Raw genomic sequence first — 16,122 nt, forward strand, 5'->3', positions numbered from 1 at the left:
TCCTGTATGTGTCGGGAGGACGGCCGAAACGGCCGTTACTCCCGAGACGTACTATTACGGCATGGAGCGCGAACGATACAGCTGCCATGCCGTAATAGTACGTCAAGGAGCGGGAAGGGGTTAAGATGGTATACTTACCTAAATTTTTGTATCTATTTCGTGCCTGTCCTGTGGTGCTGCAGAAGAAATTATTTTAACAGCTTGATAGTATACTGCGATCATTTTACTGGCAGGGTGGTACTCCTCGGTTCAGCCTTAAGTCTTTTGCAGGCCCCTAAGCACCAGGGTGGAATGGCGGCACCAAATCTTAAATTCTACTATTTAGCTTCTCAACAAGCGATTGCACGTTGGTGCATAGATCAAGATCTGAGTAATGCAGCCACTGCACTGGCAGGTGCACTTATGACTTCGAGAGTCTGACTAACTTCTTATATAGATATAAGTCTCCGGGTTGCGTACCCCTGCCACTTTGGACGGTGGCTGTTGCTTGGAAGACTGTGCATGCTCTACTGCACGTTAATACGGCCCTTCATACTCACCTTGGATTCCACTGTGGAATAATCCTTGGTTGCCTCATTTTGAATCGCTCCAGGGAGCGGGATGTGATCGGGGGCAGGGGTCAAATTTTTGGGTCAGGTGTTTACGCTGGTTTTGTATCCTTTCCAAACTGAAGGATAGATTTAACATTTCAGAAAGTATTTTTTCATTACCTGCAGTTGCAGCTTGCCTGGTGTGCCCAATTTGGCTCTGTGTCACCTCAGGTGGGGTTACATAGTTTGTACGGCTGAAAAAAGACACATGTACATCAAGTTTAACCAAGGGACGGGAAAAGGGAAGGGAAAAATTTCTACACATAGGAGCGAATACTTTTTTGTTCTAGGAAATTATCTAACCCTTTTTTAAAGCCATATACTGTCCCTGCTGTGACCAGCTCCTGCGGTAGGCTATTCCATAGATTCACAGTTGTTACAGTAAAGAAGGCTTGTCTCCTCTGCAGGTTGAACCTTTTTTTCTCCAGACGGAGGGAGTGTCCCCTTGTTTTTTGAGGGGGTTTTACATGGAACAGGGTTTTACCATATTTTTGGTATGTGCCATTAATAGATTTATATAAATTAATCATGTCCCCCCTTAGTCGTCTTTTTTCAAGGCTAAATAGGTTTAATTCTTTTAATCTTTCCTCATAACTTAGATTCTCCATGCCCCTAATTAGCTTCGTTGCTCTTCTTTGTATTTTTTCCAACTCCAGGGCATCCTTTCTATGAACTGGAGCCCAGAACTGAACTGCATATTCTAGATGAGGCCTCACTAATGCTTTGTAAAGTGGCAATATTACATGCCTGTCCCGCGAGTCCATGCCTCTTTAAATACACGACAATATCCTGCTGGCCTTTGAAGCAGCTGATTGACATTGCATGCTGTTATTTAGTTTATGATTTACAAGTACACCCAGATTCTTCTCAACAAGTGAATCCGCCAGTGTAGCTCCCCCTAGGACATCTGATGCATGCAGGTTGTTGGTACCCAGATGCATAACTTTACATTTATCTACATTAAACTTCATTTGCCAACTGGATGCCCAAACACTTTGTTTGTGAATTGCAAGCAGATTTAAACAAACTTCTTCCATAGACTGAACTATATTACATAGCTTGGTGTCATCTGCAAAAATAGAAATAGTGATATTAATCCCATCCTCTATATCAATAATAAAGTAGTTGAATAATAGCGGTCGCAGCACTGAACCCTGGGGTACACCACTTACTACCGGGGACCATTCAGAGTAGGAATCATTGACCACAACACTCTGGATACGGTCCTTGAGCCAATTCTCAATCCAATTACAAACTATATTTTCTAAACCTATAGTCCTTAATTTACCCATTAGGCGTCTATGGGGGACAGTGTCAAATGCCTTTGCAAAGTCCAAAAACCCTATATCCACAGCGGCCCCTCTGTCTAGGCTTCTGCTTACCTCTTCATAAAAACAGATTAGGTTAGTTTGACAACTTCTGTCCTTGGTAAAACCGTGCTGGCTGTCACTTATAATACTATTTTGTGTCACATAATCCTGTATATAGTCCCTCAAACATTTTCCCCACGATGGATGTTAAGCTTACTGGTCTATAATTACCCGGGGAAGACCTAGAGCCCTTTTTGAAAATAGGCACCACATTTGCCCTGCGCCAGTCCCTTGGCACTATTCCAGTCACTAGAGATTCTCTGAATATTATGAAAAGGGGGACAGAAATAACTGAACTAAGCTCTTTAAGAATTCTAGGGTGTAACCCATCTGGTACCGGGGCCTTGTGCACATTTATTTTATTTCATTTAGCTTGGACCATATCTACATTCATCCAATTCAGTATATCAACTGATATATTAACAGCACTGGCATCGGCTACATCAGCTGCTCTTTCTTCAGTTGTATATACAGAGCTAAAGAACCCATTTAGTAACTTTGCCTTCTCTTGATCCCCTGTGACCAACTCCCCATTACCACTATCTAGGGTCCTACATGTTCAGACCTTGGCTTTTTAGCATTTATATACTTGAAGAATTTTTGGGGATTTTTTGCACTATCCTTGGCCACCTGCCTTTCATTTTGTATTTTTGCTAATTTTATTACATTTTTACAGATTTTATTAAGCTCTTTATATTTTACAAAGGCTGCAGATGTTCCCTCAGATTTGTATTTTTTAAATGCCCTTTTTTTGTCATGCATTGCCCCTTTCACAGAAGGTGTAAGCCATGTGGGGTTTAATTTTAGTCGTTTATACTTGTTACCTATAGGAATAAATTTTGCACTATAATTACCCAAAGTAGATTTGAAAATCTCCCATTTATCATTTGTCCCATTTGACATTAGTTCTTCCCAGTCTATATCCTGAATTACAGCCCTCATCCTGGGGAAATTGGCTTTCTTAAAATTAAATGTTTTTGCCCTCCCAGCCTGTGTTTGTTTTTTACAGTATAGGTAAAATGTAATTATATTGTGATCACTGTTACCGAGGTTTTCACGAACATTGACATTCCCAACAAGATCTGCATTATTAGAAATGACCAGATCCAACAGAGCTCTTCACCTCTAGTCGGGTCTTCCACAAACTGGCCCATAAAAATTTTCTGCAACAGGTTGAGGAAATGTCTCCCCTTTGCAGTTGAAGCCGAACCATGACACCAATTAATATCCCGGAAATTAAAATCTCCCATTATCACTACAGTACCCGCCTGTGCAGCCCGCTCCATCTGTTTTTGTATAGCTGACCTTCCATCTCCTCAGTTATATTGGGGGGTCTATAGATTACTCCAAAAGTAATTTTTTCAGTGTTTACCTCCCTTCCTAGTTCCACCCACCAGGTTTCAACCTCCTCACAGTATTCACCCACTATTGTCTCTTTCACACTCGCCTTCATATCACTTCTCACATACAGACATACACCACCACCTTTCCTATTTGTCCTGTCTTTCCGAAACAGTGTAAAACCCTGTAGATTTACAGCACAGTCATGTGAAGAGTCCAGCCATGTTTCAGTAACACCAACTATATCTATATTTTCTTCCAGTACCAAGGCCTCCAGCTCCCCCATTTTGCTTGCTAGACTTCTTGCATTTGTGAACATACACATTAACTTGCCTTTCAATTTTTCACTTTTATCAGAAATGTGATTTGACATTATTTGGGCATTTTTATTTACACTGCTGTTTTGTAACAAAAGGATCTCCTTATCCTGTTGTCTAGTCCTCTCCCCACATTCTGTTTCTCCCCCCACCAATATAGTCTGACCCCTCTCTAACCTGGCTACCTTTTTTTTTTCTACATTGACCTCCCTCCTCAGCCCTAGTTTAAATACTCCACCACCCCAGCTAGAATTGTCTCCCCTAGCACAGCGGACCCCCTTCCATTTAGGTGCAAATCATCTGCAGAATACAGTTTGTACCCCAATGAAAAGTCAGCCCAGTGCTCTAGGAACCCAAAGCTTTCTCCTCTACACCAAGACTTAAAGAACCAGTGTCACGAAAAAAAAATTTTTTAGATCAATTTGACTTTAGTGTGTTATTAAACATTTTTTTATTTGTGTGTTTGTGTTTTACTTTTTTTTATTTTTTCACTTTTTCTTCCCTATGGGGGCTGCCATTTTTTTTTCCATTTCTGTATGTGTCGATTAACGACACATACAGATATGGAATACGGCACATACAATCCCATAGTGAATGCGAATGGGGCCCGTTCCATCCACTATGCTGTATGCCGTCTGTGTGGGAACGGCGCATGCGCCGCTCCCACACAGTCCAAGTTGAACTGTGCGACGTCCGGCGCCATTTTCCTGTGGACCGGAAGTCGCGGCCGGACAGTAAGATTACTACTTCCGGTCTTGTGCACTTGGAGCGGCGGTAGCAGACGGACCGGAGGGAGCGGCGGCGGCAGGAGCAGGTAAGTTATTTCTATGTATGTTCGGGTTTTAGTGTGTGTTTACTACTGTATGTTAACCTACTACACTGTGTGTTAGCTCAAAAAATGGCGACACACAGTGTAGGAGGTTTGACCATTCAATCCCCTCGTTTCTCCCGGCACTAGACAGGATAAAGGAGGGGGGGGTTCTGAGAGCTCACTAGAGCGAGTGAGTTTTCTCAAATTTTGCAGCATAAAGCAATGTGGTTGCTTTACCACATGCAATGCTGCAATTTTGGGAATTGCTCCATCTAGTGACCAGTGCTGGGAAATATTATAAATTAGAATCTAATTTATAATATTTCCTGACTCAGAACAATATCTAATCTCCTATACACTAACTGTTTAACTAAAAAAAAATAAAAAATGTTTTTCTAGTGACACATTACCTTTAAGCCATGCATTTAACTCCCTGAGCTCCCGCTGTCTTTCCTGTGATGCGCATGGCACAGGCAGTATTCCTGAGAATACAACCTTGGAGGTAATTCCCTTCAGCTTGTAGCTTAGTTCGTTAAAATTATTCTTTAACAGTTGTTAATGCAAAAAGAAAAGAAGAGTACTTACTTGGGATTTAACTCCTCTTTTTAACTCCGGTTTTTGTAACTCCACTTGATATACAAATCACTTGTTTAGCAAGCCCACCAGGCTAGAGGAGCTTCTTGGGGCTCCGGATCTCTCAAAGGTCCTTACCCAATTATACACCTTCATGACATCCCTGGGTGCTAGGCCATTTGATAAGGCGGATCTGCAATGTCGGGGTGATGTTCCCACCTTGACAGAGTAGGACTGGCGGGAGGTAGAATCCTCCTTTTTTGATTCGGTGGTAAGTGCAAGGGACTTCCTCATACAGTCTCGGTTCCTGCATAGGATTTATTACACTCCAGTTAGGCTTAAGTGGATGGGGGCATTGGCTTCGGAGAGTTGTTTTAGATGTCAATCGGAGGTTGGTAACTTTCTGCATTGTGTGTGGATGTGTCCTAGAATTGCCCCTTTTGGTTGGAGGTGGTGGAGTTTCTTCATACCCATTATGAGTTGCCGCGACTTCTTACCCCCCAGATGTGCCTCTTGGGCATTATTTTTTGTGCCCGGAAGATTATAATTATGGCTTGGACGAATACACATAGTCCGAGTATACTGCACTGACAACAACTAGTGAATAAATATATACCTATGTATAAAAAGTTGTATCTTAGCAGGAAATGTCCAGATAAATTTGGGAAAATTTGGTCCAAGTGGATAGAGACTATTGACACTGCGGTTTAATGGTCGCTTGAAAATGACCGAGAGGTGTGTGTGTGTGTGTGGGGGGAAATTCAGAGCACAAGGATGTTTGTGTGCGAGTGTTTCGATTCGGTTAGGCTTTCGGAGGTTATGCAGATGTACGATGTGTTACGGTTGTTAAATTAATATAATCCGACTTGACATTTATATGTGATGCTACAGCCTCTCTGAATGTCTTTATTTTGTACTGTTTGTATATTTGTACATGTTTTGGACATCAAAATTCTGAAAATAAAGCCTTTTAAAAAAAGAAATTAGGGGAGCCTGTTCAAGACTCTAGCGCCATGAGGTTAAGAGGCCCTCGATATACATTTGTTTCAGGATACGTTGTTTTATACTTGCTCTCCTTTATGGTTCATGACCTATAGCTTTGTGCTCCTTTCTCTAGGAGTGATTTTTCCTTGAGCCTTATTTGGGGCTAGTACTTGGGTCCGGCACATGGTTGTGCATTTTTAAAAATCGGTATAATTTTGTACAATGTAATAAAAATATTCCATTTATATTTGATGTGCAGTCTGACATTTTCTTGCTTAACCTGTTAGTGACCGGCAATACGCCTTTTCACGGCGGCCACTAATTGGCTTTATTCTGATGCATATGCCTTTTTACGGCACTGCATCAGGATAAAGTAAACAGAGCAGGGAGCCGTCAAATCTCCCTGCTCTCAGCTGCCAGAGGCAGCTGAGGGCTGGGGGCGTCCCTGCTCAAATGTGTGAGATCGATGCAAGTATCGATCTCACCCGTTTAACCCCTCAGATGCGGTGCACAATAGCGTGCACCGCATCTGAGTGGTTTTGGAGAGAGGGAGGGAGGGAGCTCCCTCTCTCCCACCGACACCCGGCGATACGATCGCCGAGTGTCTGCAATGGCAGCCGGGGTAATAAAGGCCCCCAGGTCTGCCTGTGGTGAATGCCTGCTAGATCATGCCGGAGTAATAAACGGACAGGCAGTAATACACTGCAATACAAAAGTATTGCAGTGTACTATAATAGCGATCGGAGAATCGCATATTAAAGTCCCCTAGTGGAGCTAGTAAAAAAAAAAGTTTCATAAAGTAAAGAAAAAAATTAAAAACCCCACCTTTTCCCCCTTACAAAATGCTTTACTATTAAAAAACCAAAATAAAGTTACACATATTTGGTATCGCCGTGTCCGTAACGACCCCGACTATAAATCTATAACATTATTTAACCGGCACGGTGAACGCCGTAAAAAATTTAATAAGAAAAAATATGGAAAAATTGCTGTTTTCTGTGAATCCGGACTTAATAAAAAGTGATCAAAAGTGATCAAAAAGTGATCAAAAAGTCGCATCTACTCCAAAATGGTACCAATAAAAACTACACGTCGTCCCGCAAAAAAAAAGCCCTCATACAACTGCATCGGCAGAACAATAAAAAAAAAGTTATGGCTCTTCAAATATGGAGACACAAAAACAAATAATTTTGAAAAAAAAGCGTTTTTACTGTGTAAAAGTAGTAAAACATACAAAATCTATACAAATTTGGTATCGTTGCAATCGTAACAACCCACTGAATAAAGTTATTGTGTTATATATATCACACGGTAAACGGTGTAGATTTAAGACACGAAAAAGTGGCGAAATTTCAGGTTTTTTTCTATTCCCCCCCCCCCCCCAAAAAAGTTAATCAATAAATAATATGTACCTCAAAATGGTGCTATTAAAAAATACAACTTGTCCCGCAAAAAACAAGACCTTATACAGCTATGTAGACGCAAAAATAAAAAGGTTATAGCTCTTGGAATGCGACGATGGAAAAACGTAAAAAATGGCTTGGTCATTAAGGTTTAAAATAGGCTGGTCATTAAGGGGTTTAAAAAAAAAAAAAAAAAGCACAGGGCAATGCAGAAGTAAACAAAAGAGAGAAAGGCTGTATTGAAACTTAATAAATTTTATTCAGACAAGCAGATAAACTTGTATTACAACTGAGCTTTAAACAGAATGATTAAAGACTGCAGCACTCCAGGGAGCACAGCAGATATGTACAAATATATGAAGACCAATAGTGATGCACCTCATAGCTGATCATGATCAAGTTTAAAAAACAAAAAAGAAAACTTGGACTTGAAGCACATGAATCAACACATATCCTTCAGGTCATGACCAGCATGAAAAAAATATGAGAACAAAAAGGTATTTAACAGCAACGTTGCCTGCCTAGAAGTACAGCAATATGCTGCATTTAAGGATTAAAATCAGTATCTAATGTAGTGTTAGCACTGAGCCCTTAAGAAAAAAAAAAAAGAAGGGGGTATACGCCACCCCCTTTATTTCTCAGTTAACACGAATCCCAATTAGGAAACTATTCAAACGTTAAGAAAGTGATGGGGAATACACTTAATAAAAACCTAATTTGCCCCTAATACTGGAAATTCTCTACAAGGATTTGGAACAGATTGATTAATAGAAGTCACTGCAGGTTATGGCCCATAGAGGCTTATGACAAACCACATTAGTACCCATTCATAATGTAGGCTCCTCCATCGAACAGCATTTTATGGCACAGTACATACGTGCAAGCAGTTCAGTACCAGCTCCAGCAGTGAAAGACTTAGGAAGTGAACCTTCTGAATCACAGATAAAGTTACTCATCAGCCAGTTCAAGTTCCTGGACATCTCAGGAAGACAGAAGATTTAAGGCTTTGGTGGCAATCCTCTGAGAGTTCATAGTTACACTTCCCTTCTAAAGTAGAATAGGAATAACAAGACACCAATGACATAATCTTGGGTTCGATTTCAAGCTGACCTTTCCTGGAAATGAATGCTTATTAGTAGGTGGAAGAAGCAGTGCTCATTGCATCATCCGCAAGTTTGGTGCTAGCAGGGTGTATACTGGCAAAATACTTGACATCATTATCATAGTCCATCTGTAAAGCCACAATTGTCTGCTCCACAGCTTCTTGGTGAGAACTGGCAGAGGTTAAAAAGTACTCTGGGGATAGAAAAAAAATATATGTAGGCATTACTGTACAAAAATAAGAATACAAACTGGACAACAGTTCACTAGGAATATGTCAAGACTAAAAGCGTATATAAAATACAGCATGGTGGGCAACCTATAAAAATCCTAATCCAATTTTAAAACAACAACCACTACAAAAATTTGAATTTAATAAAAAAAACAACTATCTTATATAAACTGTAAATTGGAATACAATAATAGTAGCAAGAAACGTATATATACCCAAATTAGGACTGAACAATATGACCTAAAAATAAAATCTTTTTTTTTTTTCAAGCTTATGACTATAGTCATTCAAGTTTAATCGCAATTTTTTTTTTGTTTAGCAACAAAAGAATCTTAGCGATAGGGCAGGCTGAGGGAGGAGACAGCTTACATCAAATATATATAACTTCTGCTTGCAGCGGCAGCTCACTAAACGCACATGCCTTAGGCTTCAGAGTCCAGTGCAGCCACATTGAATAAAAGTTTTATATAAAGACGTTTACGGACTTGCCCATGAACCACCAGTTTCTAACTAGAGACTGAATTCAAAAAATAAAATAAAATACCAAGGCACGAATGACTAAAGTCAAGAGAATAAGATACGTGAATCATAGCCAGGGGGCAGTCATAGCCATAAGGGCTAGATTCAATATGGTACCGGGGCTGTATACAGGGCTGCAATGCTGCAGAGAGACAGTCATTAGGCCTTGTTTAGTGGTGTGGGCCTTAAATCATATAGTGTACTCCCACTGAAAGCTTTTATTTCTGATATTGCAGCACTTCTGCACAATAACTGCTGGGTTGTTTATATAATCTAGGTTTTCTCCAGAACACTACAAATATTAACACCAATTCAGAAATTCACTTCAAGTGAATGGTACACAATTAAAGTGACACTATATGGAGTACTTGCAAACAGCTCAGGAGAGCACCACTAAAATGGCTACACTGTAGGTAAAACAGATAGGCTACTATTCACACTAATTATACACATTAATGTCTTAATCTCACCTTTCTCTAACAGGGTTTGCTTCAAAGTCTTTGCAAGGAGGACTCTGACATTTGCTACTCTATCAGAGGCAAGCTGCAGTAGAGGCGGCATTAAATGCATAGCAAATTGGTCCATAGGAAGACAGTCATCTTCAAGGAGAGCCTGTTAAGGTAAACATAGGACAATTATATTACATGTTATATGAATATAAGAAAAAAAACTGAGGTTTACATGGATAACGCCCTATTGACAGTTCAGGGGGTTAATGTACATATCGGACGGCAAATATATTGGCACCTATATCTAAACAACGGAGGAGGTTAGAAACAAAGTTTATAGTGACAAGGCTTGTGCAGCCCTGCCTATTACATGGTGCACTCAGCTGCACATGTATGGGCTAGTGAAAGGTTCCCTTTAAAACGTATCAAATCTAATATTAAAAAGATATTAATATCTACAATTCTCCAATATCTTGTCATTTGAGATGTTCAAACCAAAATTTGAAGATTTAAAGCAGACACTGGAAAATCAAATTCCGAAGCCGCTCTACAGTTCAATGACTGGCAAAACACTGTGTGACAGGTACATAAAAAGTTTCAAACTGTGCTACTGTATGCAAAGGAGAAAACGGAGCCTTGTATTATGCAAGTTCTGTCATATCATATGCAATGGTATCTGAATATATGGAGAACTAACCTGACAAATGAACACAAAACTTTGTCGTCCTGACCATTTTGGGCTCCTGCAGAACTTTTCCACAAGCTTATTCATAAGGTCAAGGGCCAAAGTTGGAGTAGGAACCAAGAACAACTTCTTTACCATCTCGCCAACCTGCAAGGCGTAGCATTTGAGAAAAAAAACAAAAAAACCTGTTGTTACACTAGAAAGCATAGCTACATTTCCTCTTCAGAGAAAGGCATAATGTAAATATATGATGGGTGGGGGTAAGAGGCGGTACTAGCTTCAACAGAGTACCAGCATTTTCTAAGTGTTTGCATTTTTTCCTCCCATACACCTACCTTTACCGGTTTCATAGAAACATCCTCAATGGCAAATATTGGAGGATGGCTGGGCAGAAGGGGCACTCACCAATTTATAGGATATCCAGCGGACAGATGATACTTTGTCCTCACACAGAGTTAAAGCAATTGGTAGTAAATAGTCATAAATATCCCTGGCACTGTACAGTTCAAGTAGAAGAATCATTTGCCTAGGAAAAACAAAAAATACATGACATGTACAGTTATTTTATTCAACGGAATCATGCAATGATTATACTAGCAAGGCCATGCAGACCCTGGGTAAAATACAAGTCATCTACTACAGCAGTAGTCTACAACCTATGGCTGGTCCACTCTGGGGAAAGTTCCCCCACACATGGAGACAACTGTATCAAAAGCGGTGAGAAAAAAAGCATAATGTGCACTAATAAAACAGTTTTCAAATATTTTATGACTTACAGGTCATGTAATGGAACTTACAGATTTCAATATTGTAAAGACATTTAAACGACCTTCTAGTAGCCTGCTGCGTACAACAGCAAGCTACCGATGGCATTCTAGATGTGTCAAGGGCTGCGCAACTACACAATGTGTAGAATAGACATAATGTGACACAAACTGTGAAAAAAATATGTTTAGTGTTAAAGGGGTTTCCAAGATAAAATTTCTTGCTGATAGAGTTTAGCTTGGATGCAAGATCAACTTTGTAATTTACTTTTAGAATAGTGCCGTTTCTAGATGCGGCCGCGCGTCAGGTAACGTAATCTAAGGTTCTTGCTCTAGGGACATCCCGTATACCTATTCTATGGCGAAGGGGCCGGCTAGTCTTTCACCAGTATACGAGACGTCACTAGTGACATGACATACAGGGGCTGGTCAATTCAGCTGCAGGGAACACGCATGCGCTGTCCCCGCTGTACTCTACAAAACAAGCCTTACATCGGTGTCTGCTGAAGCTGCAGCCCCACGATGTAAACAAAGTGTGCGATGGGGAAGCAGACAGCGGCTGCAAAGTAATTATAATTCTAGGGTAGGAACAGGTATATTAGAAATACTAAAATCTCTCTGGCCACTGAGCCTCACAATAGGCTGTCACTTTGTGTAGATGATTACAATGGAAGGTAACACCTGTATATAAATAACTGGATCCACCATTGACACAAGGTGATTGACAAAGCTCCCCTCCCATCACTTCCTGCACAATGACCTGTGCACAGGTCACAGAGCATGCCTAGAAAACGAACCCATAGAAGTCAATAAACTATTGTCTCCTATGGTCTTTGTGGCTGCTGAAAAGCAGATCTCTAAATGCTATTAACAGCAGCTCAATGAAAGGTGGCTGCCCCAGAATCAAGTCCAAAAAAACCCAGTTAAAAATGAAAAAAAACCAACAACTTGTGTCTGGTATTAATTAGTAAAAAAAATAAAAATATATATAGGCGAGAGATTCCCTTTGAAAGTCCTTGAGTGAATACTTATATAAAGTCTAGTTCCGCACATACTCTGCTAACTCTGCTCTGAAACGCCAGTTCCTACAGTTATCAGTCACCAGGAATTCTTGCAGTTGATAAAGGTATTCCCGTCTTTTGTCAGGCTGAAGAAGCTGGGGGGGGAAAAAAAAAAAGTATTTATAAATTTCATTTATAAAATACTAATTGGAACTCAACTTTCCACTTTAACGAATTATAGATTAATTGGAGCTAATCAGACACGAGCCAGTATTTTCTGTAAATGGTTTGTCAACTTTCCATTTACCCTATTAGATCATTAGTAGGTTAACAGCCAGACTCCGACTAGTGATTTTCTCTGCACATGCTGGTTATAGAGCTAGAACATGGTTTTTTTAAAATTCTTCTTTTAGGTTATTAGTGATTTTTGTGTCTTTTCATGACAGATGGGGTTTTCATTTTTACCATATACACAAGGTATTTGCTTTTTCAGCAATATTAGGCTTTTAGCGCGTGAAAAAAAAAAAAAAATTATATATACACACACATATACACACACATATACATATACACACACACACTGTAAAATGTATATTAGTTTCTGCCATGGTCTACCGTTTATTTTAATCTACAACATGGCCTAGTTTCTGCCGGGTGACTGGCTCTCTGATCTGCAATTCTCTACGCAGCCACTATTCTAAAGCCGTGTTTTTACAGCCCTGCGGAATAAAGTTCATTGAAGTCCGTCGTAAAGCAGCAAATGGTTGATGAGGGGTTAAGCAAATAAATACATTTCGTCCTTAATATATTTATGGCAGGTGATTTCTATAAAAGCAAAAGTAGACATTAAGTGTACACACTCACTTTTAAAAAGTCATAGAGATGTTTTAGGACGCCTATCCGGACTTCATCAAGGTCCTTTAGAAAACCATTAAAGATTGGCAGCAACTCTGCAGCAGTAAGGGAATCACCGAGTATTAATGCCAGTTCATGAATTGAAAAGGCCAATGTTCGTCGTACCTTCCACTGATCAGAGAAAAACAAAAACAACAAAAAACATAAAAACCAAGACCATCACAAAAGTAAAATTACTCTTCGTGCTTGCAACGCTTAGCAGCAAATAGGAATAGGATTTAAAAGACAATGTTGCTTATATACCTGCATGTCTGCTGCTAGTGTCTCATAAGTGTCCCGGAGGCAGTGCCAGTTCTGTCTACCCAGTGTGAGGGCCACTCCTGGAATGCTATAGGCACAATGCTTGGCGATCTCTGTGTCAACAGTCTGGGCACGGGATGGGTCAGTCATTGATAAATACTGATCCAATAAGGCTTGAGGTACAACATCCTGGGAAAACAATAGAAACATGATATAATATTTACACTTTAGATATTAAGAATGCACGATAAAGCCTCTCCACACACCTGCACTTTGGACTTCTTCTCCTTTTCAGGGCTATAGCCGCTACTAGTGCTCAAGTCGGAATCATTGTGGATGTAGCGCAGGGTGGACTGCATGCACTGTAGAGGGTCACCATCAAATCCATTTTAGAAGAAGGGACAGGATACAAAGTTAATTTTCCTCATAACAGGATTTTTGGAAAAACTTTGGAAAAAAACAACCCCCCCCAAAGCAGTATCCTCTAAACATGGGTGGAAGGGGTTAGTGGGTACCCACTGTTTTTTCCTTTGTTTCAGGTTATCTACAAGATGCAATGCCAAGGAGCTGCCTGGTGATGGATGCACTACAAGGAATATTACCGCCTTGCATAGCCAATATAACCACCAAATCAAAAAGCTTTTTAATACTACAAATATTACTTAAAGGATATGTACACCTTTGAAGCCTTTGTTTTTTCTATAAAAAAAATAATAATAATAAAAAAGTATATTTTATGGTGTTAACTTTGTCATTTATTTTTATTAAAATATTTTTGGGACTTATTTAGATACAGTTTCTATGAATCCGTCAGGTCAGTGGAACGGTTGGCTTCAGTGACAGTGAGTCCTGCATGTCTCGGACACACAGGATCCCGCTGTTATTGATCACATCTAAGTTCATAAGGAACATGAAAAGGTGACGGAAAACAAAGTATTTGCTATCTCCAGGCTAAAATGCCATGACTTCACGGGCTAACCTACTGCCTATTTATAAATGGAGTCTAGTTTAATTGGAAACATGGAACTCAAGGTACCATACCCTCATTCGGAAAATACACTCATATAGTTTACACAGCCAACTTAAAGGGGTTGTCCAGGAATACATTTTATTTCAATTTTAACTTAGACATATTTAATAACATTTCTAATATATTGTCTACTTACCTGTGCCAGCGTTACCCTGTTCTAATCTGCAGTCACGTGAGCGCACCCAGGGTAAATCTTTTATTTCCTGTGACGAACCGTGTCTTTGCTCAACCAGCACTTCCGGCTGAGAAAGGCACGGCGCGTCATCAACTACATTTACAGGCAGTGGGCCGGGCGGATGTTTCATGAGCTCTTCAGAGCGCCGCCTCCTCTGGTTCCAGCCGCCTGTAGACCTAGTTGATGACGCACCGTGTCTTTACACAGCAGGAAGTGCTGTGGTTCCACGCCTCCACGAAGTGGTTCCACGCCTCCTCCTTCACTCTTGGAGCTCTAGCACTGAAGTGCATGTGAGAAGGAGGAGCGGAATCCCTAATCCCCGGCCACAGCGTTGCCGAAGCTGTGGCCGGGGATTCCGCTCCAGGAGAAGTCCCTAACTTCACTGTCCATATATGGACAGTGAAGTGAGGGACTTCTGGCCGTGCGGCATTACCTACAGGGGGGCCCGTGCGGCATTACCTACAGGGGGCCCGTGCGGCATTACCTACAGGGGGGCCGTGCGGCATTACCTACAGGGGGGCCGTGCGGCATTACCTACAGGGGGGCCGTGCGGCATTACCTACAGGGGGGCCGTGCGGCATTACCTACAGGGGGCCGTGCGGCATTGCTTCACTGTAAGACCCTGCCTCAAAATTTCGTCTGGAATTTTGAGGCAGATTTTGATCTGCCTACATGCCGTTTGCCACGTTTTTCACAGCGTTTTTTTCAAAACGCTTTCTCTGCCTCCCATTGATGTCAATGGAAGGTCAGAGGAGTAAATGCCCGAAGATAGGGCATGTCGCTTCTTTTTCCCGCGAACCGATTTCACCGCTCGCTGGAAAAAACGCCTCCGCCTCCCATTGAAATCAATGGGAGGCATTTTCGGCCGTTTGACCCGGAAACGGCATCGGAAAACGCGCCAAAAAATGACCGAAAACGCCTCCTAATGATTTCAATTGGAGGCGGAGGCGTTTTTTTTCCTGCGAGCGGTAAAACCGGTTCGGGGGAAAAAGAAGCGACATGCCCCATCTTCGGGTGTTTACATCTCTGACCTCCCATTGACATCAATGGGAGGCAGAGAAAACGTTTTTGCCTGCGGCGCTCAATGGCTGCGGACAAAAAACGCGGCAAGCGGCGTGCAGGCTGGTCAAAATCTGCCTCAAAATTCAAGACAGAATTTTGAGGCAGAATTTTCTGCCAGCAAAAAAACTCTGTGTGAATAGGGCCTTAATACAGGATCTCTTGGGACCGATCCAGCAGAAGGTGAGGAAAATGAGCTGACTGGATTGTGTGTACCAAGATGTCTGACATAGGTGGAGTGGGCAGACTTACATTTATCAGTCAGTGAAAGGGGTGGGGGAGGGAGATGGGTGCCTGTACTTAGATCAGAGATAGATGGAGGCACAAAGGATAATGAGGATTATTAGTGTGTCAGACAGTGTGCAGGGAGGGAGCTGCCTGGAATTAGAGCAGGGAAGGACCTGTGAACATAGAGGGGCGCGGCAGTATGCAAATAGCTGAGATGCTTTGGAGGAAGGGGGGGATGCAAACTGTCTCCTCAGATGCAGCCGGGGATCATGGGTATGGTGGGTTACAAGACAGGAAACAGGAAACAGCCAGGACCAGAAGCAAGAGTTGTAAAC

At 41.3% G+C, this 16,122-nt stretch overlaps 1 protein-coding gene across 2 annotated transcripts in view; it reads right to left on the minus strand.

The window, feature by feature from the left end:
• Positions 1-7,628: 7,628 nt before the first annotated feature.
• The window catches only part of PPP4R1 (protein phosphatase 4 regulatory subunit 1), a 78,251-nt gene continuing 69,757 nt past the window's right edge, over positions 7,629-16,122 (minus strand). For both annotated transcript variants that reach the window (XM_075826429.1, XM_075826428.1), the window contains exons 13-20: positions 13,562-13,657; positions 13,299-13,484; positions 13,005-13,166; positions 12,195-12,295; positions 10,781-10,901; positions 10,388-10,522; positions 9,712-9,853; positions 7,629-8,685 (exon numbers count right to left, since the gene is read on the minus strand). In XM_075826429.1, coding sequence (XP_075682544.1) covers positions 8,522-8,685; positions 9,712-9,853; positions 10,388-10,522; positions 10,781-10,901; positions 12,195-12,295; positions 13,005-13,166; positions 13,299-13,484; positions 13,562-13,657 — 1,107 coding nt within the window. In that variant the 3' untranslated portion in view covers positions 7,629-8,521. The remainder of the gene's footprint in view (positions 8,686-9,711; positions 9,854-10,387; positions 10,523-10,780; positions 10,902-12,194; positions 12,296-13,004; positions 13,167-13,298; positions 13,485-13,561; positions 13,658-16,122) is intronic.

The sequence above is a fragment of the Rhinoderma darwinii genome, chromosome 5 (assembly GCF_050947455.1).
Source record: "Rhinoderma darwinii isolate aRhiDar2 chromosome 5, aRhiDar2.hap1, whole genome shotgun sequence".
Taxonomy (NCBI): Eukaryota; Metazoa; Chordata; class Amphibia; order Anura; family Rhinodermatidae; genus Rhinoderma; species Rhinoderma darwinii.